The sequence below is a fragment of the Silurus meridionalis genome, chromosome 10, assembly GCF_014805685.1.
Source record: "Silurus meridionalis isolate SWU-2019-XX chromosome 10, ASM1480568v1, whole genome shotgun sequence".
In the NCBI taxonomy this organism is placed as follows: domain Eukaryota; kingdom Metazoa; phylum Chordata; class Actinopteri; order Siluriformes; family Siluridae; genus Silurus; species Silurus meridionalis.
Genome location: NC_060893.1, coordinates 11,067,747 through 11,090,272, shown reverse-complemented (window position 1 = coordinate 11,090,272; position 22,526 = coordinate 11,067,747). Strand labels below are relative to the sequence as shown.

Here is a 22,526-nt window from a genome sequence, read left to right as displayed (position 1 = left end):
AGACGGTGCTTCTGCACCTCAGCATACAGGCTGTCCCGCTGCTTCTTTGACATGCGCCCGAACTTCACAGCTAAAAGAAAACATACACACACACAAAATAATCAAACCTCAAAATGTTCATAAACGTATTAATCTGGTAGACAACAATGATCTCCTCACTGCTGAAATCATTTCCGAGTCTCCTTGCCTGGGGGACATGGCCCTAAGACAGTGAGCTTAATGTAGCAGCCAGACCAGTGGGCGGGAGTTCTCTTCCAGCACATTAGCGGAGTAATGGGTATAAAACTCTTTGCCACTTTGACATGTTCACAGCAACTTTCTGTTGTTTTTTAACCTGCCAGAATCAGACAGGGCAGCAGGCTTGGCCAGAACAACTTGCAGTGAACAAGACAAGGACATTCCTCGGTGCGGAGCACAATGTGTACAATACTGCACAAAGCAGAACAGTGAATACAGAAGAGCTACTGCTTTTGTCTGCCACTGGATCATTTCTACATCCACTGAGGTAGATGGTAGATTATAGTTGGAGCGTGGATGGTTCAGAGTAATGCTCTTGTCACCCACACAAATACACATACTACAAGAAGTTGGTTAAGTGCTGGGGTTTGACTGAGAATCCAGCACTGGCAGTGGGCCTGTGAACAGAGAGTGCTGGTCTATTAAAACAGAGGAAAGCTAAAAAATAATGAGAGCGTGGATCTCAGTGTGAGAGCGTTTTGCTCTTGGCAGGCAGAGAGGAGTAATGAAGGTGTAAATGGTGCGACTGACTATAAAATAAAGAGAAGAGACCGCTAGAGTCCAACTCTAACAGATAAAGAACAAACAACCCAGAGCTGATGCGGCTATGTGTGTGCGCTAGTGAAAAGGCAGATGGGGGCTCGTGTCTGAGTGAACTCAGAAGTCACCTTGCCTGTCCTGGTTGTGTGTGAGAGAGCAGCCCAGCACACTCTGAAGGCCTGGCCTGATTACTGCTTCCTGTTATGGGCCACAGTCATGCAGCCCAGTCAGAAGCCCTGCAGGGGGCCTTTAACATACACACAAACACACACACACTCACCTGTTTTCCCCGTTAATGCTGCTCACCTGCGTTCGCTTTAATGAGCCTTTCTAATGACAGTCATTTAATAAAAGCCACTTGCTGTCAGAAAAACCCTCCGCCTTGTCTGAAGTCCAACATGAGACCGAACTGAGAAAACCATGTATTAACCCATTGATCTTGTCACAGGCTTCCAGTGTTTTTTTTCCTCTCATACACACAGCCAGCGCAGGAATTAAAACACAAATATTCATGATCAGAACTGTTAATCAGAAATCTTAAAGGGGAATGTCAGATTTTTATTACTAGTATAACAGTCCATTTCATAATGTATTTAAAATTTTCATGAGGTATTTCGAATGTAAAACATTCAGACATAAAAAAATATTTTTAAATTTAACGACATTTGCATTTACCCGAAAAATAAACATGGGTTTAATACGGATATCACTCTCTAAAGGAAGGTTTATGGTTCTTTCTGGACTGGCTTCCAAAACTTTCAGAAGGTCGGAGATGTAAATCTTCCGTGATTGGAGGGAAGTGATATATGAAAGGGTGGGATTTGGCAGGAGCTTTGACCTTGCAGCTGTGACGAGACACATCTGAAGAGCGCCCGTTCCAGACGCAATGTAACAAAGCTATTATTAAAATGGGTTTTACTTTATAATCAGTTGTAAGGAGCATTTTATTCCATAAGCAGCAAAATGTGTAAACACAGAAAATTAATTGTGGTTCATTTTCTTAATGTAGCCTACATAATATATATCTGTAATCCTTTAAGTTGCAGGTTCCCAACTTTGGTCATGCAGTAACGCATGTACTGCGCATTTCAGAATTTAACTGCTCGCAGATTTACACACCAGGTTTAACTGATTAGCTAATTAACAAGACTTCCTGAGTCAAACTGGATCTGGAAAAGTAGAAAGCACTCAAATGTGCAGCACTGAAGGTACTCCAGGGCCAGGCTGTAAATATTTTATTACGATACCCAGACATAATTGTTTTTTTTCTTTCTTTCTTTTTTCTGTTAAGATATCATGCCCAACATATTCCTCAGATTAAATCGCACACTGGAATGTCACGTTTGAAGCTTGGCACTATGCACTTCACCTGCCTACACAATGTTAACTACTCTACTACTCCGCCTCCCTGATTGGCAGACAGTCTACAAATAGCTAAGAACCTCTTGCTGTTCTGAATAACCATAAATGTTCCAGGCGCTGAGAAACACTTCTGATTATCCATAAAGCCAAGTTTAAGAAACATTCACGGCAGATTCCCTAAAGCTCAGAATTTCCATTTCCACGTATTTTTTCCAGCTAGTGTTGGCCAGACCCTGAAGCCCCTGATGTGGAAGGGGGCTGTTGTTCCCTGGTGCACATTAGGCCAGGATCAGCAGCACACTCACCGTCCCGTGACATGCCAACGGCCAGACACTTCTGCAGCCTGCAGTGCTGGCAGCGGTTTCGGCTGGTACGGTCGATCAGGCAGTTCTTTTGACGTGGGCACGAATATGCCGCATTGCTCTGCTGACTCCTCCTGAAGAAACCCTGCATGAATGAAAGACAGAAACAGAGGTGGCTGTGTTGGAAAGCTTCAGAATTCACAACATGCTCTTATAAGCAAATGAAGTCTCGTGTGTTTATGGGATTTGGGTTTGAGCTGTAATCGTATACATAAAGGTCATAGATTAGATTGCTTTCAGCTTCAGATCCCACTGATGAGAAGTTAAATAAGAAGAGACCTATTGAAAAGCCATTGTTTAAGGAAATACTTTAGTGAAAGGCCGTGACGATAAGCTGCTTTAGCTTGTTTTCAAGCGTGCGACTATAAATAATGTTGAGTTTCATCTGTGGTTATTAGTTAAATAACAGATTTGAAAACCAGTGGGTGTTGAGAGACGCAGTGAGAAGGAGAGCGACATATACAGTGGGAGACAGACAGAGAGAGAGCATGCAGTCACACTGAGTTGATACCTCATCCCTTTTACTTAATGAATTGATTCCAGCACACCATTAACATACCCCACTCCACTGCTCGATACACATATGTCTTAATTAGTTGCTCATTGGCTGTTTAATTACAAGAAAACAGCTGACAGCTGCCAAGTTGCTTTCTAATGGCAGCCATTATGAAAGCAGGGTAGGACTGCTGGTGACAAGCAACGCTCCTTTATAATGCTATGATTTATGGGCCAGAGCGGTGTGCTCGCACATATCATTAAATGCCTCTCTGCCTGAAGTAATTAGCAATCATTAAAGATACATTTCAGCAGTTTATTCTTCAGGCCTGTAAATTTTTTTTTAGTTCTCTCTCTTTCTTTCTTCCCTCTGCGTTGCGAGTGAGCGATGTGCTGAACGCGGAGTCTGCCTTTTATTCAAAAATAGATTTGGATCGCAGAGATTGTTCATTTCTGCTACGCTGTGCAATGCTTGCCTGTAGTGTAGTAACAAACAACCCGAACAATACTAACAAGAGGAATATACAGTAAGCATATAATTCCTCCTGCTGAGTGGATGGCATATTTTAAAACAAACACAGACTGGGTAGTTTCAGGTTTGGGCAAAAAAAAAAAAAAAAAAGCGACAAAAGCAAAACAGCTAAGTACGTGGTATACTTCAAAGCGCTGCACCTTTGACAGTTTTATTTGTGAAGCAGGCAGTAACTGCAGCGCCAAAGTCATAAAAAAATCTGCCGGAGAGTGCAGAAAGAAAACAAGTCGCAGGAGTCACTTTGTCCTAATAATGACAGAGTGCAGTTCATCGAAGCCTACTGTGTCATATTAATGATGATGAACACACTGATGTTTAGACCTTCATTTAGCCCTCCTATTCAAGCATTTATTCAAATATTGTTTTCAAAACAATAAGCCCGTGCCCACTCGCCCAAACACACACACACACACAGTTTTGCGTGCATGCACATACGCAAGCGCACAGACAGACATTTGTTTGGTTGCTTACCTTACAGCCCTCACATGTTATCACACCGTAATGGATGCCTGATGATTTGTCTCCACAGATCTTGCAGGGAATAATTTCAATTTGAGCTACGGAGAAGAAAGAGAAAGAGAAAAGAAACAGTCAGGATTTTCTTGGCTGTCACCAGGCACAGCACGACACCTCCGCCACGGCTGTGTGTCGCTACATGAAACAGCGCGAAGCTTCAAACAAATCTGTTCCCTGCCACACAGCGACAGATAAAACTACACAGTTTTACAGAGGAGACCATCTTAACTCTGAATACAACCCCCTGCAAACCATTGCAATAACATTGTCAGTTCAAACTACACAAAGGAAACACACACACACACAAAATCATAATACTCCAGGAGACCCTTCAGGGAGCAATAAGAGGGCAACTGTTTGACAAGGAGAACCTTCTAAGTACAGGACTGGTCTCATTTCAAAAGTGAAATACCAGCTCCTGTGCATTTAAACCCCAGCAGTGTCTTTTACAACTAGTGAGAGGTAGAGCACAAAGAACACTGTGGATGATGATATCAGGAGCTGCAACAACACACACACACACACACACTCACACACACACACACACACACACACACACACACACACACACACACACACACACACACAGTGCAAGAGAATATTATATGCTGTATACAATGAACGTCTTATCTTTTTCGGTTCGCTGTATATCATGATGCATAATCTTATGATGATAAACATAATCACAGGAATATATTAGAGGCAGGTCTCCAGAGGCAGGTCGGTGTAATTCATCCAATATTATTTAATCACCAAATACATCGAAATCCACTCAGAAAGTATAACATTTTTAGTTTAAAATAGTACCTTCCTCCATTCGTTACATCGTTTAGATACAGAGAAATACGTGGTACGACGTGTGATTTCATTATTGCATTTTTAAATTCTCGACATGGGATAGAGTTCAAGTGCGACTGCACCATTTGGATTGAATAGATCACGTGTTCCAAATCGATACACGTACAGACACGGAAAGGGATTACTGTGGTTTTAGTAACGGCATATATTGATGCAGAAATATAAAAGGGGGAAAAAGAATAAAAAAAAAAAACAAGCAAACAAACAAAAACGCAGTGTTAATCTCAAGGGCTAGTAAACAAGAGGGAAAGCAGAAAAACAATTAGAGCCAGAATTTACCCTAATGACATTTTTACCTATGATAAAAACTATATTTTTTCCCCAAAGTGGTCAGGTTTATGTTTAAAAAAAAGATTTAAGGATTTAAATCTGATACTGAAAATTAAATATAGAATGCCATTACATTCAACTCATTCTCTAAAATACACTTTCAGAAGGTTTCTAAACAATACAGAACAAACCAGAACACAATATATCCACAAAATATGTCAGTTTATATTTTATATATTTTATTTTTACAGTTTATAGTTTCTATTCGACAGAAAACACTCCATACAGATCCTTCAGCTCCTTGCTGTCACCTCTTGCGATCAGACTTATAATTTCTCTTGTGGACCTTATAAATCTAATTCCAAGAAATTCATTTACCCACATTCAATTTGCCTTTATTGAGACCATGAGAACCTGCTATCAGGTGCCTGAGACCTATTTGCATCATGTCACAGCCTTACAATGCACCCAAGGGACAGGAACCTTTGTCTCTTGTTTGGAACAGCAGATCCCGTAACCTCTAATCTCAACCGGAGAGCAGTGTATCCTGTTGGCATTCTCTCACAGCCTGTGAACAAGGTACCAGCCAACGCTTCAGTCAGCACAGCACAGGACACATGCTGACAGCAGCCACGCCAGCTCTCTGGAAAAGTGGCGCTTCAGTCGCTATCAGCTATCATTACACCACAGTGCAGCCAGATCACTTAAGAATGAGAGATAGTTCTGTAATGAATATTTTAACAGAGATATATATAATTATCTGCATTATTTGTGTGTGTGCTGTCTCAGTGCGGTGGGCGCTCGCCATGCAGGCACAGTACTCGATTGTTTGTTTTTATGTTCTCCCGCCATGAGCATTAGAGTGCCAGCGTGTTCCTGCTCCTTTAGCATTTTCAGCCTCATTACTTACATAATTTGTTCTGACATGCACTTAGAACAACTGAGGCGTGCAGTAATTAAGGCTGGCTGTGGTCGAGGTCCGGGAAAGGCACAGCACTCGCAGGGTCTGGCCAGCAGGTGGCAGTGGAGTGCTGTTCCTGCTCCCTCCTCCCATCCTCCACTCACCTCCACAAGGCTGGCATCCTAGTCCAGGCTGTGGGTGCCAGGCTGAAGAGAGAAAGGCTGCTGGCTTTTCTCTTTTTCCTCAGGCACTGCTCAAAGGGCCCTCCATCTTAGCGGCTGTAGAGGTGGGCAATCGAGCTGACTGAGAGCTCTGCATTGGGCATGGGCAGAGGAGATGAAGCAGACACAACGTGTGTGCTGGGCACTGGCTTAGGCTTGACTCTGTGCCCAGAGTGAAGAATACAGTAGAAAGGGGCCCTGGGAGAAAACGCTCACAGTGCCTCTCTCTCAGCAGTACCCTTTCTCCAGGCCTCCACATGAAACACTCACAGAGCTCTTTGTGAATGGCCTGGCTCGCACTGAGGGCTCCTGGACTCGCTCGCTGCTTCTTTTGTCTCGAGAGAGAGCTAAATCCAAGCCCAAAAATCTTCACTGGGAGTACTTTGATAGGGGGCTTTAAGAAAAATCACACAGGGGTTATCATAGAGAGTGGGTGTGAGAGAAAGAGAGAGAGAGAGAGAGAGAGAGAGAGAGAGAGAGAGAGAGAGAGTGTCTTGTGGAGCAACTACTGCAGATCTACAAGTCAATATCTATTGACATGAGGTCCAGTGATAGTGGACACACGAGAGAGTCCGATTGGGTTGTCGAATTCAGAATGTTAAGAGAAGCACAAACAAAACATCTCTGGCACAAATCTACACAATGTCTGTAATCGTTCATGGCGTCCTTCAATGCCGTGGTGAATTCAGTCTGTGAAGAAGCAGACTACACATCATGATGGGAAATGATTTCGATGTGCATTATCTTTTTTTTCCATAAGCCATATTTTGAATTTATGTTCTGGATTTGTCCTTTTCGTAAAGTGCACAGAATACAGGGCTGATAACAGAAGTACGCTATGACACACCGTGAGTACTTAGCGCCTCATCATTACATTTAGCGTGTCTGTGTTGCCTGAAAAAGAAATGCATAGAGCTGCTTGTATTTTTATTTTTGGTATGTAAATATAAAGCACCTATCAGCTATGGGTTTACCAGGCATTTACACACTAACACAAGCAGCGAACGCAACTACACAACCTGATGTAATTCATGACCTCTGTAGGATTACACAGAGAGAGAGAGAGAGAGAGAGAGAGAGAGAGAGCAAGATACACACGTCTGAGACCTTGGAACCCACTGTGTGTATTTAAAGAGAAAGAGTGCTTAGTGTGTATTCAGAGAGAACATCTTTACAGCGAGATGCTGATTGAGAGCTCTGTTGTAACTCCCCGGAGCTCAGTTCAAGGTCAGTGAGTCAGAGGCGACAGGGATGCAGAGGAGAGGGTGATGTGTCATGTCGCTCTCATTCTCTCTGGCCCTGTCTGTTTCTTTCTCTCTCCCTCGCTCATCCTCTTCTTCCCTCCCTGCCCCCTCCGTCTGGCTGTCTGTTTTCCTTCCACCGCTCCCCTCCCTTTCCTCTCTCTCTCTCTCTCTCTCTCTCTCTCTTGCCCTCAGATCAAGGCCTATGTGAGCAAATCCTCTCCAGTGGCTTACAGCAGACCCTCCATTCCCACTATCATCAAACACAATTGTCACTTGTGCACCAAAAGGCCATTGTAATTGGTTGAAACACGCCGTTCATGCGCATAAATTCCAGTATTCCATGGCGTAATTTCGCCAGCAATAGAGCGCCTCGTCGAGATTGGTTGTCTGAGCTGGGCCGTGAGCATGAAACACGGCAATTATGAGCAGAACATTTTCGCTCTAGTCAAAGCCAGACTTCCTGCTCTGAAAAAGAACAAATGAAGACAGTGAATTCAGTTAAGTGGAGAAAAAAAAAAAGACACTTCATCAAAAACGGAGACAAAGATCATTACAGCGTAACGCGTGCTAACAGCTCAGCGCTAGCCTGTCACAGCCGCGCCATTCTTTCGGCACATTAGTGCTGACATCAGCATAAAAAAAAGGCACTTGTTTTGCGAGCCGAATGCTTTACCACGGAGCCCCTTTAATGCGCTCTCGCCTCATTTGTACCTGAGGAGCGTCATTCAGGAGACAGGCAAAAGTGGGATGTTGACACAATATATTGAAGGCGTGTGAAATATTCAGAGGCTTTGCCTCACTAATGGAGGGAGGGCTGCGTACTAGCTTCATCACACACGCGCTTCTGTCTCCGCATTAAGCAGCTTCTGCAGTTCAAGGGAACTGCTTACAGATTCTCAACCCATATCAGCATTTTTATTCGTCATATAACACAGCTACTTTGGGAGTTTGATGGGAAAAAAAAAAAATTTCTACGCAATACTTTTGTTTGTTTCTATACTGCGCACAAACTTTTGCCGAAAACGATCTCAATCTGGCGGTCGAGGACAGACTGCAGCGCGCGTTCCTCAAGCCGAGAGATTAGAACCCTTTATATCACGCTGGGTTAAAGACACACACACACACACACACACACACACACACACACACACACACACACACACACACACACACACACAGAGCGCTATGGACAAAGACAACATGATGACAGAGAAAAACCTCTACTGACGCTCCAGGCTGATCATTTAAATACATGTTTATTCTACAAGATAACAAGCAATGTGGTTGCTAATGTGGGTGTGTGTTGACAGCTGTCAGTGACCAAGTGACGCAAGCCAGCGTGCTCATGTCAGAGGCTTATGTAAGCGATTGGACAGTCATGCTGGAACTGTGTCCAGCGCAGCATTACGGCCAGATTAACAAAGAGACTTCCAGCTTGAAACGAACAAATGGCAGCTCCATCGAGCGCCGTTCTGAAACATTTTCGCCATATTTCTCTGTATTTCGGTTAAGTAATATTTGTCTATTTCAAAGGAAGAAACAGCATGTATTCAATGGAAGACATTACAAAACGTTTTATTTAAAAAGAATCAACAAAGTGGATTGTGGATGATGATGTTCCAAGCACAAAGTCAATTCCCTTCCTTTAACACATGCCAAAGTAAATGAATCCTCTTCTACAACCTCAATTTATGATTTAAAGTATTAAGATGCCAAATACAGTTGACCAGTGTATACACTCTAAGGCAAAAAAGTTTGTGGAAACCTGATTGTAAGATCCCTATGTGCTTTTTGAACATCCACTTCTACATTCAGTCCGTTATAAAAACCTTCACTCTTCTGGGAAGATGCTCCATTAGAGTTTGTAGTGTGGTTGTGGATATTTGTGTTTATTTGGCAACAATCAGGCATCAGATACTGATGTAGGGTGAGGAGTTCTGGGTGCAGTCAAGTGTTCCAATTCACCCCTCTCTATAGCAGGCCACTCAAGATCTTCCACTCCAACCCATATAAAGCATATCTTCATGGATCTGGCTTTGTGCACAGAAGCATTTTAATGCTGGAAGTTCAAGTGTAGAGAAGATTTTAAGCTCATTAATAAGTTAATACTATACAAAAATGTGCCTCCAACTTAGTAAGAGTTTGGGAAAAAAGTCACATATGACTGGGAAAGTCAAGTATCCCAAATAATGTAGTTATGAGGGGTGTAACGGTGCACCAAAATTCATGGTTTGGTACATACCTCAGTTTTTAAGTCACGGTTCCGTTAATTTTCTTAAGATATGATCTACTTTAACAAATGTTCCTTTCACCCTTCATTTATTTACATCCCTCAATATGTGGAATTGTCCGGATTTTTCCTTTTTAAGAGAAATTTTTGAAGGTGGACATAAAATACTAAAGAATCCATAGTGCTAGCAATAGCCGCCAACTACTTCCTGGTTAGCGGCTAACATTTTCATGCATGCGCAAACAAATCTTATTTCCGGTTCTGAGTGAGTAGCCACAGTGACACTGCGCTAACGCTAGTTTCTTTTTTACATACTTACGGTCCGTCACTTAAAACGTTCCAGAGGGAGCCCAGGTTTTAACTCAGTTCCGAATGTAGAAAGGATTGCATTCGGTAAACGTGTTCCGAACCGAAAGCCCTGGACCGAGAAAATTTGGTACGAATATACGTGTAAAATTATTAGTTATATTACAATATGAAATGTCAGTGAGACAAGCTCCTGTTATCATTTATGCTGCACTTTTAAACACTTATCTCCTCACCAGGCTCTCTTTCTCGTGCCATTGAACATAATAAAAGAAAAAAAGCAGCTTGTCATGTTAGGAAGAAACCAGGAAGTACAAAGCCTTTCTGATTTATTATTACAAAGCAGACTTTGGAGACTCCTTTAATAAATCTTAAATCTATTTCTCCATGCAAAAATCTTTACCACATCAACAATTATAAATATATAAATAATTATATATATAAATAATTATATAAACAGTATATTTATATATAAATAAAAATATTTTTTTTCCATTAAATAACATTATTATTAGAAAATCTGGGATACATGTTACAGCTGGAAAATTACTGTCAGAGCCGCTGTTATAGAAAATGACTTACACCTTTTGACAAATCAGATTTGAGAATTCGACTGAACTCGAGGTAGTGCTATACAAAATATTAGATGATAGATTATAGAATGATGAGGTAAAGATTCAAGAGACAGACAAATAGGCAGAAATATTGTGATAAATATAAATAAGTAATGTTCAAATTATATATTCTGCAACCCTCTAGACCCCCCCTGATAGATGGCTGGAGGGCTGGACGGAGGGCTGGATGTATTGCCTTTTTTTGTGTGCTGCAAATTCATACTGTAATGTAACAGAAGAGAGCAGGCGCTCTTTCTTCATTCCCCTTCGAGCATTAGCGGGAAGGTTATTTGAATGTCAGTGGCGGAGGACAGCAGTGGCACACAGGCACAGACGGAATAGCATAAATGTGTAATTTGTTTGGGGATTGTAGCTTGTTGGCATATTACCATGAGACCCCACAGACAGCGTGTTCCTCATACGAGCTGTGCGACATGACGCGCACACACACGCACGCACGTGCACGGGCTGTGATGTTGAAAAACAAAAAAATAAAAAAAGTATGAAGATTTGAATGAAGTGGTTTGGGTTATTTGGTCTCTGTGTTTGTTAGATTCTTCAAAAATAATCATGGTCATCTGCTCATCGGCTATGATCCACAAGCGACATGAACAAATCTGAAAGGCAGTGAGGCTGATATGAAAGAGCGACAGAGGAAGAGCGTGTGTGTGTGAGTGAGAGAGAGAGAGAGAGAGAGAGAGAGAGAGAGATAGAGATTAAACACTCTTCACTCATGGGCTTTTCCTGTAAAGGCTGAAGTGGCAGTGTAACTCCACTCTGGCTGGCTGCCTTTGGGCTGCTTTCAGCAGGGAACTCGTGTGCATCTGTGTTTGTTTGCGCGTAATGCCATTAATTTTTCTGCCCCCTTCTTCCACACACACACACACACACACACACACACACACACACACACACACACTCCTTCTGTGCAGCCTGAGTTTCTCTCTTATACTGGTTACACTTGAGTCTCTTCAAGTACACTGAACTCTCTTCCTATTGTGTCCGTTTACGGAGGAGAAATAATGTGGCCACTCGTTTATATGCTGCTGTGGTGAAGGCTGACAAGCTTCCCAGATGTGTGTGTGTGTGTGTGTGTGTGAGCTCAGGGGAAAATGGGGAGGGGGGGGTGAATGCAAGGGAGCATGTGTGCTGTGTTCAGATCTCTGCCGTGCCCCACCACCCCACCTGAGCTCTTTCTATGGTTCTGATCAATGATAGGTGAAGCACACTCTTTAGATGTGGGGACTCCCGTGCCACAGGAAGGCCGTGTTTCACCGTGTCACTGCACACTCTACTCCCAGAGGAGAGACACAACCCGAGAGAGATACAACCCGAGAGAGAGAGAGAGAGAGAGAGAGGGAGGGAGAGAGAGGGAGAGAGAGAGAGAGAGAGAGAGAGAGGGAGAGAGAATATTTTGCATTGTACCTAAACCCTGGGCTTTTCCAACAAACATGAATCAAATACGTTAGTTGGAAGAAACAGCACAGGTGTGAGCTTTCCGCAAACATAAATATTTATAGACGATCAATAAGTCAAGCTTAAGCCCGAGGAAAAACACTTGATATGTCAATCATTCGGGGTGTCTAAATTTGTCATTTCCTCTGCAAACTGCACAGATTTGCTGCAGAATGAGGAATTAAAAGCCGTTCGTGTCGTGGAAGCTTTTCTGCGTACCGACGTCTGCTATTTTTGGTCATGGACGCCACATGATAGACGAGGCTTGACGGTGCACTTCGCTGAGGCTGGGACTCACTGAAGCCGAAACATCACATGAGAGCTTTCTGATTGGCTGCTGCAGGAGTTGCGGGTTCTGCCCTAGGCTTGCAGACCCGAACCCCTTACACCAGTGTCATGAATTTTACTCATAATAAGAAGAAAAGGAAACAATTAAAGAGACAAACATATAGGAATTTTGTGCATGTCTATTCTAATAATATTATCATTTACTACAACAAATAATGCAGATCATGAGGAATATTAATTATTGATAACATTATTTATATTATTAGCATTTTTTTTTCTATTTCTACTTCATGTGAGCATGAAAGTTAAATTAAAAAGAAATTAAAATGAAAAAAAAAAAAACCCAAACAAATGCTGCTTCTTAAACTGTGCCGAGGCACATTTCAACCCCACACGCTGAAGCAGCTCTGAGCCTCATTTGAGAGCGCCATCCCTTTAGTTAAACAGTGACTCAGTCCTCACAGGCCCCGCAGGCGAGCCAGTCCCGTGTGCCGGATAACAAAGAAGTGGGTGAAAGCATATATATGATGAAAGCTTCAAACCCGGCCTGCACAATTACACAGAGAAAACCTTTACACAACAACAAAGCCGGCATGTTCCCGCACACAGGGGAATTCTCTCTTATTCTCTCTCAGCAAGCAGCGCTGATGCTTTACACCTGTAATTGCTGCATTAATATGCTCTTCTGCAGAGCCCTCACTGCTGCTACTGCTGCTGCTCTGGTGAATCTGATCATCTCTCCTACACTCAGCTGGACTGCTACATGGGTGCACATCCGAATCACAGCGTTGCTGTGTGGGTGCATCGGCGAGGTGTTAGATGATGGTTTTTTTTTTTTTTTACAGATGTTGTGTAAGAACAGACACAACAAGCAACTTGGTGAGGCTTAGTCTAACCCCTACTCTCTAATCTACATAACGCTATACCTGCCTACTCCTAACCACAGCAGGAAATGGGTTGAGTTGAAAGAGAAAACTGAATTCTTAAAGCATTTAAAGTATTAATCACACAAACCTTCAATTCCATCCAAAAGATCATAATTCCTTATTAGGGATTAAAAAAATACAAACAAACATGATGATGATTATGATGATGATTATAATCATCATCTAGCCATAACTATACAGCAGCCAGTGGGTAAAGGTGTTTTTTTTTTTTCCCCACCTTTCTAACATAATAATAAAAATAAAACATAAATGAACAAACAATAATATAAACATATAAATAAATGAGTAAAAAATTTACCCTTTCAAAACCCCACTGAGCATTTGTCCAATAGAAAGTGATAGATACATGGCACCCTGCCCCACACACACACACACACACACACACACACACACACACACACACCACTGATGCAATGAGTATAGAAAACACCACCAGTACACACATAGTGCACGATGATCATCAGAGAATAACCCAGAATTACTCAGAATAACCCAGAATTACCCAGAATACCCCAGAATAACTCATCTACTACATCCAACTCTCTGAATGTGTGCTGTACGTGGCTCAACCCAGGAGGAAGCTCTTCTCTCTCTTTAATGGCAACAGTGAATATTTCCAGTGCAGTGTGTGTGTGTGTGTGTGTGTGTGTGTGTGTGTGTGTGTGTAGATAGCTAATGGAGCCCGTGAAAGCCACTAACAGTCGACCTGCAGCTGGGTCCTCTATCAACACTCAAGTAACACAGTCAGCCTGAAAATCCTACTCATATAAACAATATTTAAATGGTATTTTATTTCTTAAAACAGAATACAGAGCAAATATAAACAAATTAAAAACAAATAAATCTCACTACTACTAAATATATTATTATATTACTTAAATATCAATAAAATAAAATAATGTATTGAATACTGTATATTATTAGAAAAATATGGTTTATAGTTGAAAATGATATCGTCTATACATGTTTAAACTACTGTGCTGGAAGCCTGATGCTATAGGCATGTTTAGGAGACACTAAAGTTATCTGAAGCAGCTGGAATAAAATATTTTCCATGTACACAATGGCTGTCTGGCATTGAACAATGTGTTATGGCATGTGTATGCATGGACATCTCTTGAATGTCTGCTCTGGTGGCTGTTCAATAATCCCAGAGTCTGACTTCGCTTCTCTGCACATTAAAAGAAGAACTGGAATAAACACGTAGCCGTTATTCTACCCACCGACTCTAGGCATATCCACACCTGATACACAGGCTTGGCTGTTCGTGTCTAACACATAGTTTCCTGAATTTCCTCACCCCCCCACTTCTCTTGACTCAGGCCTGTGCAACACTATTCTTAGCGACTTGTTATTCATAGAGCTCAGGTCCGGCTATATATAAGAAGCACTGGACTCATGCAATGTAACCATTTGAAGAGAAAAAAAAAAAATCATGCTTTTAAATAGTGCATGTGCAGTAGGGCAGACAAATTCAAACGTTCTTTTTCAAATTTTTAGATTTACGATTATCTTTTTAGATAAGAACAAAACAAAAACACAAATATAAATAGTACAGCATATATATTTGAAAAGGAGACCAACTAAGTGTGTATTATCTATTATTAAGAATACCTTTATAATTTATTAATACAATAAATACTATTATTCAGACAATATAATAAAACAGAACCACAAGTTAAAAGAAAAAACAAACAAACAGCAGACCTGCCAAACAAATGTAATTTATATTTTTGCCCATTTCTGCTCAGAATTGTTGGTAAACCCTGAATAAAAAAAAAAACTAATGTTGGACAAATTCTTATGTAAAATCCGATAAATTGTACATTTAAAATATTTCAGTGGAGAACACTAATCAGTTTTACACCTGGAAATTAATGCAGCCGGGAAGACAGTGTTAAAAGTAACTGAAGTCTGATGTGAGAAAAGGGCAGGGCTGTCAATCATTCTGGAAGCATATGCTGATTGGGTCATTAAAACTATTTAGGTGTAGTAATGTGCACTTTTAGAGTAATCTAATGTTCAAATGCACAGCAAAATACCTGAATGCTGGCAGGTCCGATATAATATATTTCAAAATCGACTTCTTTTCACCTTCGTCTCCCCGAACACTCCCCTTCTGCAACTCTTTCCCCACTGAAACATCTGCAATTCCAAAACAGTCTTGCACACCTCCACATATCACACAAATGACAGCAGTCATCACATTCATTTAAAGCAAAAGGAAACCATTTGTTTCACCTCTCCAAATTGGTGACTAGTGATCTGGGTGTTCCCCAGGATGTACTCTTGCGTTGCCATACTTTAACTGGGACTGTTTACATTGTTTACATGGTGTCTGGCTTTTGTTTACATCATTAATCTAAAGAGTACAGTGTAGAGGACAGTACTAACGCCTGACCCACCTGGCCCTGTCCGTCAGCCCTTGTAGCGGCTCGCCCCTTTAATGAACGTGTCGCCCCGCTAAGTCTTATATCAGTTTACATTAAGAGCCCATGTGTTGTGACCTCTGAGGGCAAATCAGCACAGCAGAGGAGGTCTGCGTGGCTTTATTAAGGCACCTATGTTGATTCGGGTGAATCGAACAGCATCTTCTAAGTTTATAATTAATCAACAGGCTGGGTAATTCTAGTCCGAAGAATGTTCTCTACTCTGTGACGGAGCAGAGCAACCAAGGACAGACTAGATGGATGACATCAATGGCTTCAGCAAGACGCTTCCAGAGATGTGTGACTGAGACAAATGGGGCTTGTTACATTAGTGAGCGATACTGAATCCCTTCATCCGCTGATAAAGCCCCGATAGAGCTGTAACCAGACGCACCCAACCTTTCCCCAGATCTGCTGTGTCATGGGACCTCCAAATGAGAGCATTCTCAGGCATTCAGCTCGGCTGACTGCTATCTCTCTCCTTCCATCTGCTTACTTCTCTCTCTTTCTCTCTCTCGTTTTCTGTCAGCACACTTGTCTTTTCTCAGGAAAGCGGTTCTGCAGTTATAGTATTCTGACCTATGGATTTCTGTCATGTCTGGCAGGTGAATTTTAAAAGAGAGACAGAGAAAAGAGGCCTGGGACGAATGAAGCTGTAAGTTGCGCTTGAATTCAATAGAGAGATGAAGGGCTTTCATGTCCAGCAACAATGGACTGGGCTAGAAATACTCGGTGACAGAGAACGACTGAATCATTTGCTCTTTGCTCTGGCAAACAGAGCTTCTGTTGTAACAAATGGAGGCTAAGTGAATATTCCCCTGTTGGGATGCTAACAGTTGAGTTAACATATTACTCCTGTGCCTGTGCTATTATTTCTCCTGAAACTCCTGTGCACCGCTTTGACAAAATAAAGGAAAGCAACAGCTGTGCGAAAAAAGAAATACACCTTCGCTTTTCTCCTCTCTAGATTGCAAAACACATTCGTTTTGAAAGCACAGGCCGTGCAGCGTGAGAAGTGGCCTCACTAGAGTTTATACACCATGCTAGTGTCTCCTTCACCACTGTTTTACGCAGCGCTGTGAACTCTGGCCTGCTTCCATTCACTGAGAGAGGATTATGCAGCCAGGCGCAAAGCATTCTTCCCTCGCTTTGCACGGTTGCAAGACGAGGCCAGTAAATGCATGTGTACGTGCGTGAGTGTGTGCTTTTTGGGGCTTTTTTTTTTTTTTTGGTATGTGTAGGCGTTGTTATGTCTGTGCGGTGCATTTTGGCGAGTTGAGCCAATACTTTTGGTAGAACCGACCCCTTTCATGACAAGCTATCAGTAAGATGGAGCTTTAATTCTGGCCACACAAAGGCAGCAGTGAGATTAATGATTACATAAACACATTCCCTTAAGGCTCGAATAATACTGAGCCACAGAGCCGTATTCTGGTTCTTAGAGTCAGCTGATTGGCGGCAAATCCTAGGAAGTGGCTTGGCATGTGCCCCGTGTTGCCTCGTTAATACCAGGAATAAATACAAATGGCTAAATTAGTGGAAAAACAGAAGTAGCACCCAAACCAGTACTGATATGCACCAAGTACAGGGTCAGCTTAGATCTAGAAGAGAAAACTGCAGGCTTTAGGTGTAGAACAAGCTACAAAATGAGTGTCATTTAACACTGGATTAGAAAGACAGCTATTAAAAAAAATACACCCATCCTCCATGTACATGGTGTCCGAGTAACACTGAATGCTTTCACACCTCTGAAATCACACACTGGATCTTGCCTTCGTGTCTCATATTATAACATGTACACTTTTAGTTAAAAATATCCATGCTTGAAAATATCAGAAAGCCTCTGATCAGCAAAACTGACACTTCATAAACGTTTGCACTTGTATAGGACCCAAATACAAAATCTAAATCTATAACTATATAATTTAATTTTAGATCATCACTGTCATAAAAATTGAATTTAAAAAAAAATAATATTTTAATTAAAAGCTCTCTGGTCATAAGCCTCTGTAGTAGCAGCAGCATGTTGCTGCAGTAAAAGGTTTTTTTAGATTTTCGATGAAATGTGGTTTTTGGAGGTACGTATTAAACATTTGCAACCGTTGTTTGAGGTATTACAAAAATGCAACATTCCCAGAGTTTATTAGTTTTGTTTTGTGGAATTTGCATGAGGCTGCACTTTTTAAAGGGGTTTTATTAACTTCAATGTTTGGAAGTCTCTCTCTCAGACTGAGCGATTCCTCCTTTATACACTGCCCAGGCTTCTCTGGCAGTAAAAGTAAGTAAAAGGCTCTTTTGAATCTCGTCGCTGTTCTCCATATTTAACCAGTTCATTAAGTTACCGTCAGGTTTGTTTAGATTTGCCAAGGGCTGATGTGCAAGACGCAACACAATACAATGCCAGTCTGACTTCCTGTTTTAGAAAGAAATAAGCCAAAATACAGAATGCCAATCCGGCCATTTCATAGAGGTCAAGATAAATATGCAGTTTACAGAACGTTCTAAAAGAAGTTTATGGTTTTACAAAATTCCAAACCACAAACTGCAGGACTCCATATATCCAGGAAGGACAATTAAAAAACACAACACATAAATAAAATTGTGTGTCTGGTAACAACAACTGTAATAAATGCAGCCAGTTCCTCATGAACACGCTGTTACTCTAGAGAGAAACCTTTGTTGCCGGACTGTGCGGATTCCAGAAAAAAAAAAAAAACCAGTGGACGTCCAGGGGTACGAGTCCCGGGTGAATATGCAGCACTGAACATGCTCCTTCCAGAAGACCTCTTTTTAGTGTGAGACCAGGCAAATGCCCCTGACTAATAAGGGTTGAAGTGTAGGCCCTTTGCAGGACCCCTAGTGGGCGGCACCCCTCCAGGCACATTCATTAGGAGATGAAACAGCGTTTCCTGGGGCTGTACAGGCGTCCACCCAGTCCGGACATGTTTAATTTAGATGCATGTGAAGAAGAGCTAGATTAGCTCTAAATCTCACCATCAGAGAGGGTAGGGCGAGTCAGCGGGGCCAGGGGCAGAGGTGCAGAGCAATAGAGGTGATGGAACAACTAGCACAGAATAGGAAATAGCAAAAAGAGGCTAAATGTGTCCAAATACACACAACAGGGAAGTATTGTAGCACAAGCAGCATGTTGTTGCTTTTTTTATCCTCCTGGAAGTTTATTTAACCCTGATTTTAGCATCATATGAAAGAGAAAAAACCTTTGAAAGGAAAAGATTTCACTGTCATTTAAACAATGGCCAATATATCCTCTATACCAGCGGTCCCCAACCTTTATTGCGCCACAGACCGGATTAATGCCAGACAATATTTTCACAGACCGGCCTTTAAGGTGTGGCAGATAAATACAACAAAATAAAATGATATTTTCGAAATATAATAATAAACGTGAATCCACTGTGTTGTTGTTTGTTCATTTTGCTCGCTTGGGGGTTTGAATTTAGTGGTAATATATTATGTGTTAGCGGCCGGAGCCCCTTCAAGAAGGTAGCGGATGGAGGTAAGACATGGGACCGAGGCATCATGACATGCATCAAGAGTGAATCCTAGATGTGGCAGAGAGAATCCGGAAATTTTCCAAAATAAAACATTGTTCAGAATAAATAAAACAGAAATAATGTAAGTTATGTATACTTTCTTTGCGGCCTGGTACCAATTGGCCCGGGGGGTTGGGTACCACTGTTCTATATGATATCTATAATATTGTGTTTATATATTATATAATTAATCCATTTCTGTGAACTAAAAAAAAAGACATGGAGCAAATGATTTGCATTTCTGTTATAGAATAGTTACAACATACAAACAATTAATATCTCACTTCAGAAAACCCACAGTTTTTTTTATTTGTACATTTATATAAAATATGTTAACTCAATATCAACACTGATGATACTTAATTATTATTATTATTTATTTATTTATAAAAGCTCCTAGATGTCTTTTTAGCCGAAATGTATGCAGAACTGTATCACTAATTACCATCTAAATTCCATCCAAATGACTACGTATGCACATCAGAGGAAACCACTCCACACACCATGTGTTCCACAGCTAAGACCTTCACAAGTTATCTTGGCAAAACAATTAAAATGAATTGTTATTATATCCCCTAATCCTCTGCCTTTATGGATCTCCTTATTTAATAAGGCTCCCCTTTTCCTCGTTAGATATGTAGAACCAATCTCCTGTAATTAGCGACTCCTAACCTTTGGGGGTGTAATCTCTGCTGATTCGTGGATTTGTACATCAAAGCACACATTTCTCCCATCTATCTGAATGCTCGAAATTACAGTAGATTTTCAAATGTGCGCTTATTTGTTATAGCATGGATGCAAACAGCACTTCCCCTCTTTATATGTCTGCCAGAATCCTGTGCGTTTGCGGTACAGAGTTCCTAATGCAGTCCTGTACAATCCAAATATAGAGTGAATACTGCATTAACAAAATTCACAGGCAGGGCCAGGAGCCTTTTTGTGTAAATAAAGTGGAATAGGCTTTTCTTCTTTTCCATATCATAAAAGATTTGAATCGATACAAAGCATAGTGATGCAAAGACTCCTGGTTCGTGAGGAAGAAAGCGAACGTGCTTTGGATAAAGGGGGCATAAACGCCTTGCTTGTTTTTCAGCAAATAGCCGTTAATTGAACGTTAATTAAGGAATCGATGCTCTCTGGCCCTGATGTCTGCTTTAACAGTTTGTCCAATGATGCTGTTAATGGAATGAAGTTCAAAGGATTCCGGAGACTGCACTCCCCTGCGCTGTCACTGACTGGGCAAGATACATTGTGTAATAACGGAGGAGATTAAATGAAACGAGAATGAGGGTATAAAAAAATTAAAGAAAATCATGAAAATACTTCCCACACAGAGAAAAGGGGAAGGGGGCAATCATGAGCAGAGAACTCGCAGCCTTAACTGGCTCTAATGAGAAAGTAACATATGTGGATGAGTCTCTTACTACGGGTGAGAGAGTAGACATGGGATTCGGCATCACATCCGGCACTGTTCATCTCGCAGGTTCACTTAGAGCCCACGCCGAGGCTTTTAAAGCACCACTGTCCGTCCTCTTCAGTCTGTCCAGCAACTGGGAGCAATTTCACTGAATTGTGTAGACAGGCTAAAATTATGAACATATGGTCCAGTATAAAATGACCAGAGAGCTGCCTGAAGATAATGAGGAGAAAAGGACACTTGTAGTGCGTTTCAGCAGCACTGCAACTGATGATGCTGCAAAACAAGAATAATGTTGATATTCGACTGCAGGAAAAGCAAAGCTTAAAAAAGAAATACAAGGCTTCGTCCTTGTCTCGATAAACAAACAAGAGTGCTGTGGAGTAATTAAAAGTAAGAAGATACTCTCTCAGGAGCTCAGATGAACATCTTATTTACCGTACAATACAATACCAGAGCTCCGCCTCTAGCACTACACATGCTGGTTACTGAAACTGGTTAGTTATAATAGATATCGTACAGAACGTCTCCACGCGCTGCTGCGCCGGTTGCTCTTCAATGTCACGGAGCGCAATTGTCCGTGACGGCCCGGAGAGAGATTCATAGCGCTGCCATGTCCGTGTCTGCGAGAAGAGAGATTACAGCTGGAGCAACAGCATCTTCCAAAGTGCTCTACACATATGGGCCATGATGTCAGATTTAGTGTCTGATAGAAACGTAACACGAGGAAACTCTGAGCGATGGCAATAACCTTGCATGTAGTGTAGCTAAGCTCATGATTAATGGGCCCCATGCCAAGGAGATGCGCGGGGAGCGCTGCTGCCGGCCCCAGAGACGGCTGAGGGAGTCGGCTACTTCGCACCGCTGAATACAACAGGAGATGGTGATCTGCTCCGTAACAAATTACATTGTCTGTTTACGGTTTCTGCTGGGTTTCTTAAGGAGGGCAGACAAACTGGAGGCTAATATATAGACACTGTGTCACTCACTCACACACACACATTCATCTTTTACTTTAGAAGCCAAATGATATGTCTAATTTGTTGGGATTCAGGTATTTTTAAATTCTCAAGCTGTCAAATAACAGTGCTTGCCTGTCAGTATGTGTGTGTGTGGGTACGTATGTGTGTGTGTCAAAAAGGGCTGCTTTTTTTTTTCAATTTGCGGTTCTCTTTGAGAGAATAATAATAAAAAAAACACACATTCCATTAGCCCGGCTGAGTGACAGCTCTTTTATTCCTTATCAAAACTAAAAGGTGGATAAAGTAAACAGTAAAAGAGACGGGTGAATGAGGGTTGGTGAGAAATGAAGACTTTTCCCAACCATGTGAACTCCTGGATAAATACAGTCCCATGAATATTCTTCAATCCCCCTCCCCTCAAATAATAACCTGAAAGAAGTGTGTGTTTCTCTCTTCCTTGCTTGATAATTAGACGGGTTGGTTTCTTATGAATGTGCGCTAAATCGAGGGTTTTTTAATAAGCAAACGAAAGCTCTGTGTTGTCTTTGGAAATCTGCCTCTGCTGTTTGTCAGTTTCCACATAAAGGCATCTGATATTACAAACCCAAAGGTGTCAAACCCACACTCTGCACCCACTTCTCCAAAGCAGGACCCATGAGGTCCAGGGATGGTTAAAAACTCTCATTCTCACACCCACATGCACTCTCTTGGTATTACTGTCTTTGTAGGGTGCATCCGCTGGATTGTGTATTATTGCAAGTAAATAATGCTACATTTAAAATGCAT

The 22,526-nt window shown here is 41.6% G+C and overlaps 1 protein-coding gene across 3 annotated transcripts in view; it reads right to left on the bottom strand.

Annotated features, from left to right (window-relative positions):
• Window positions 1-22,526, bottom strand: part of roraa (RAR-related orphan receptor A, paralog a) — a 248,884-nt gene that overhangs the window by 12,465 nt on the left and 213,893 nt on the right. For all 3 annotated transcript variants that reach the window (XM_046859208.1, XM_046859209.1, XM_046859210.1), the window contains 3 exons: window positions 4,000-4,085; window positions 2,445-2,586; window positions 1-70 (listed from right to left, as the gene is read on the bottom strand). The exon at window positions 1-70 is cut by the window's left edge and continues 326 nt beyond it. In XM_046859208.1, coding sequence (XP_046715164.1) covers window positions 1-70; window positions 2,445-2,586; window positions 4,000-4,085 — 298 coding nt within the window. The remainder of the gene's footprint in view (window positions 71-2,444; window positions 2,587-3,999; window positions 4,086-22,526) is intronic.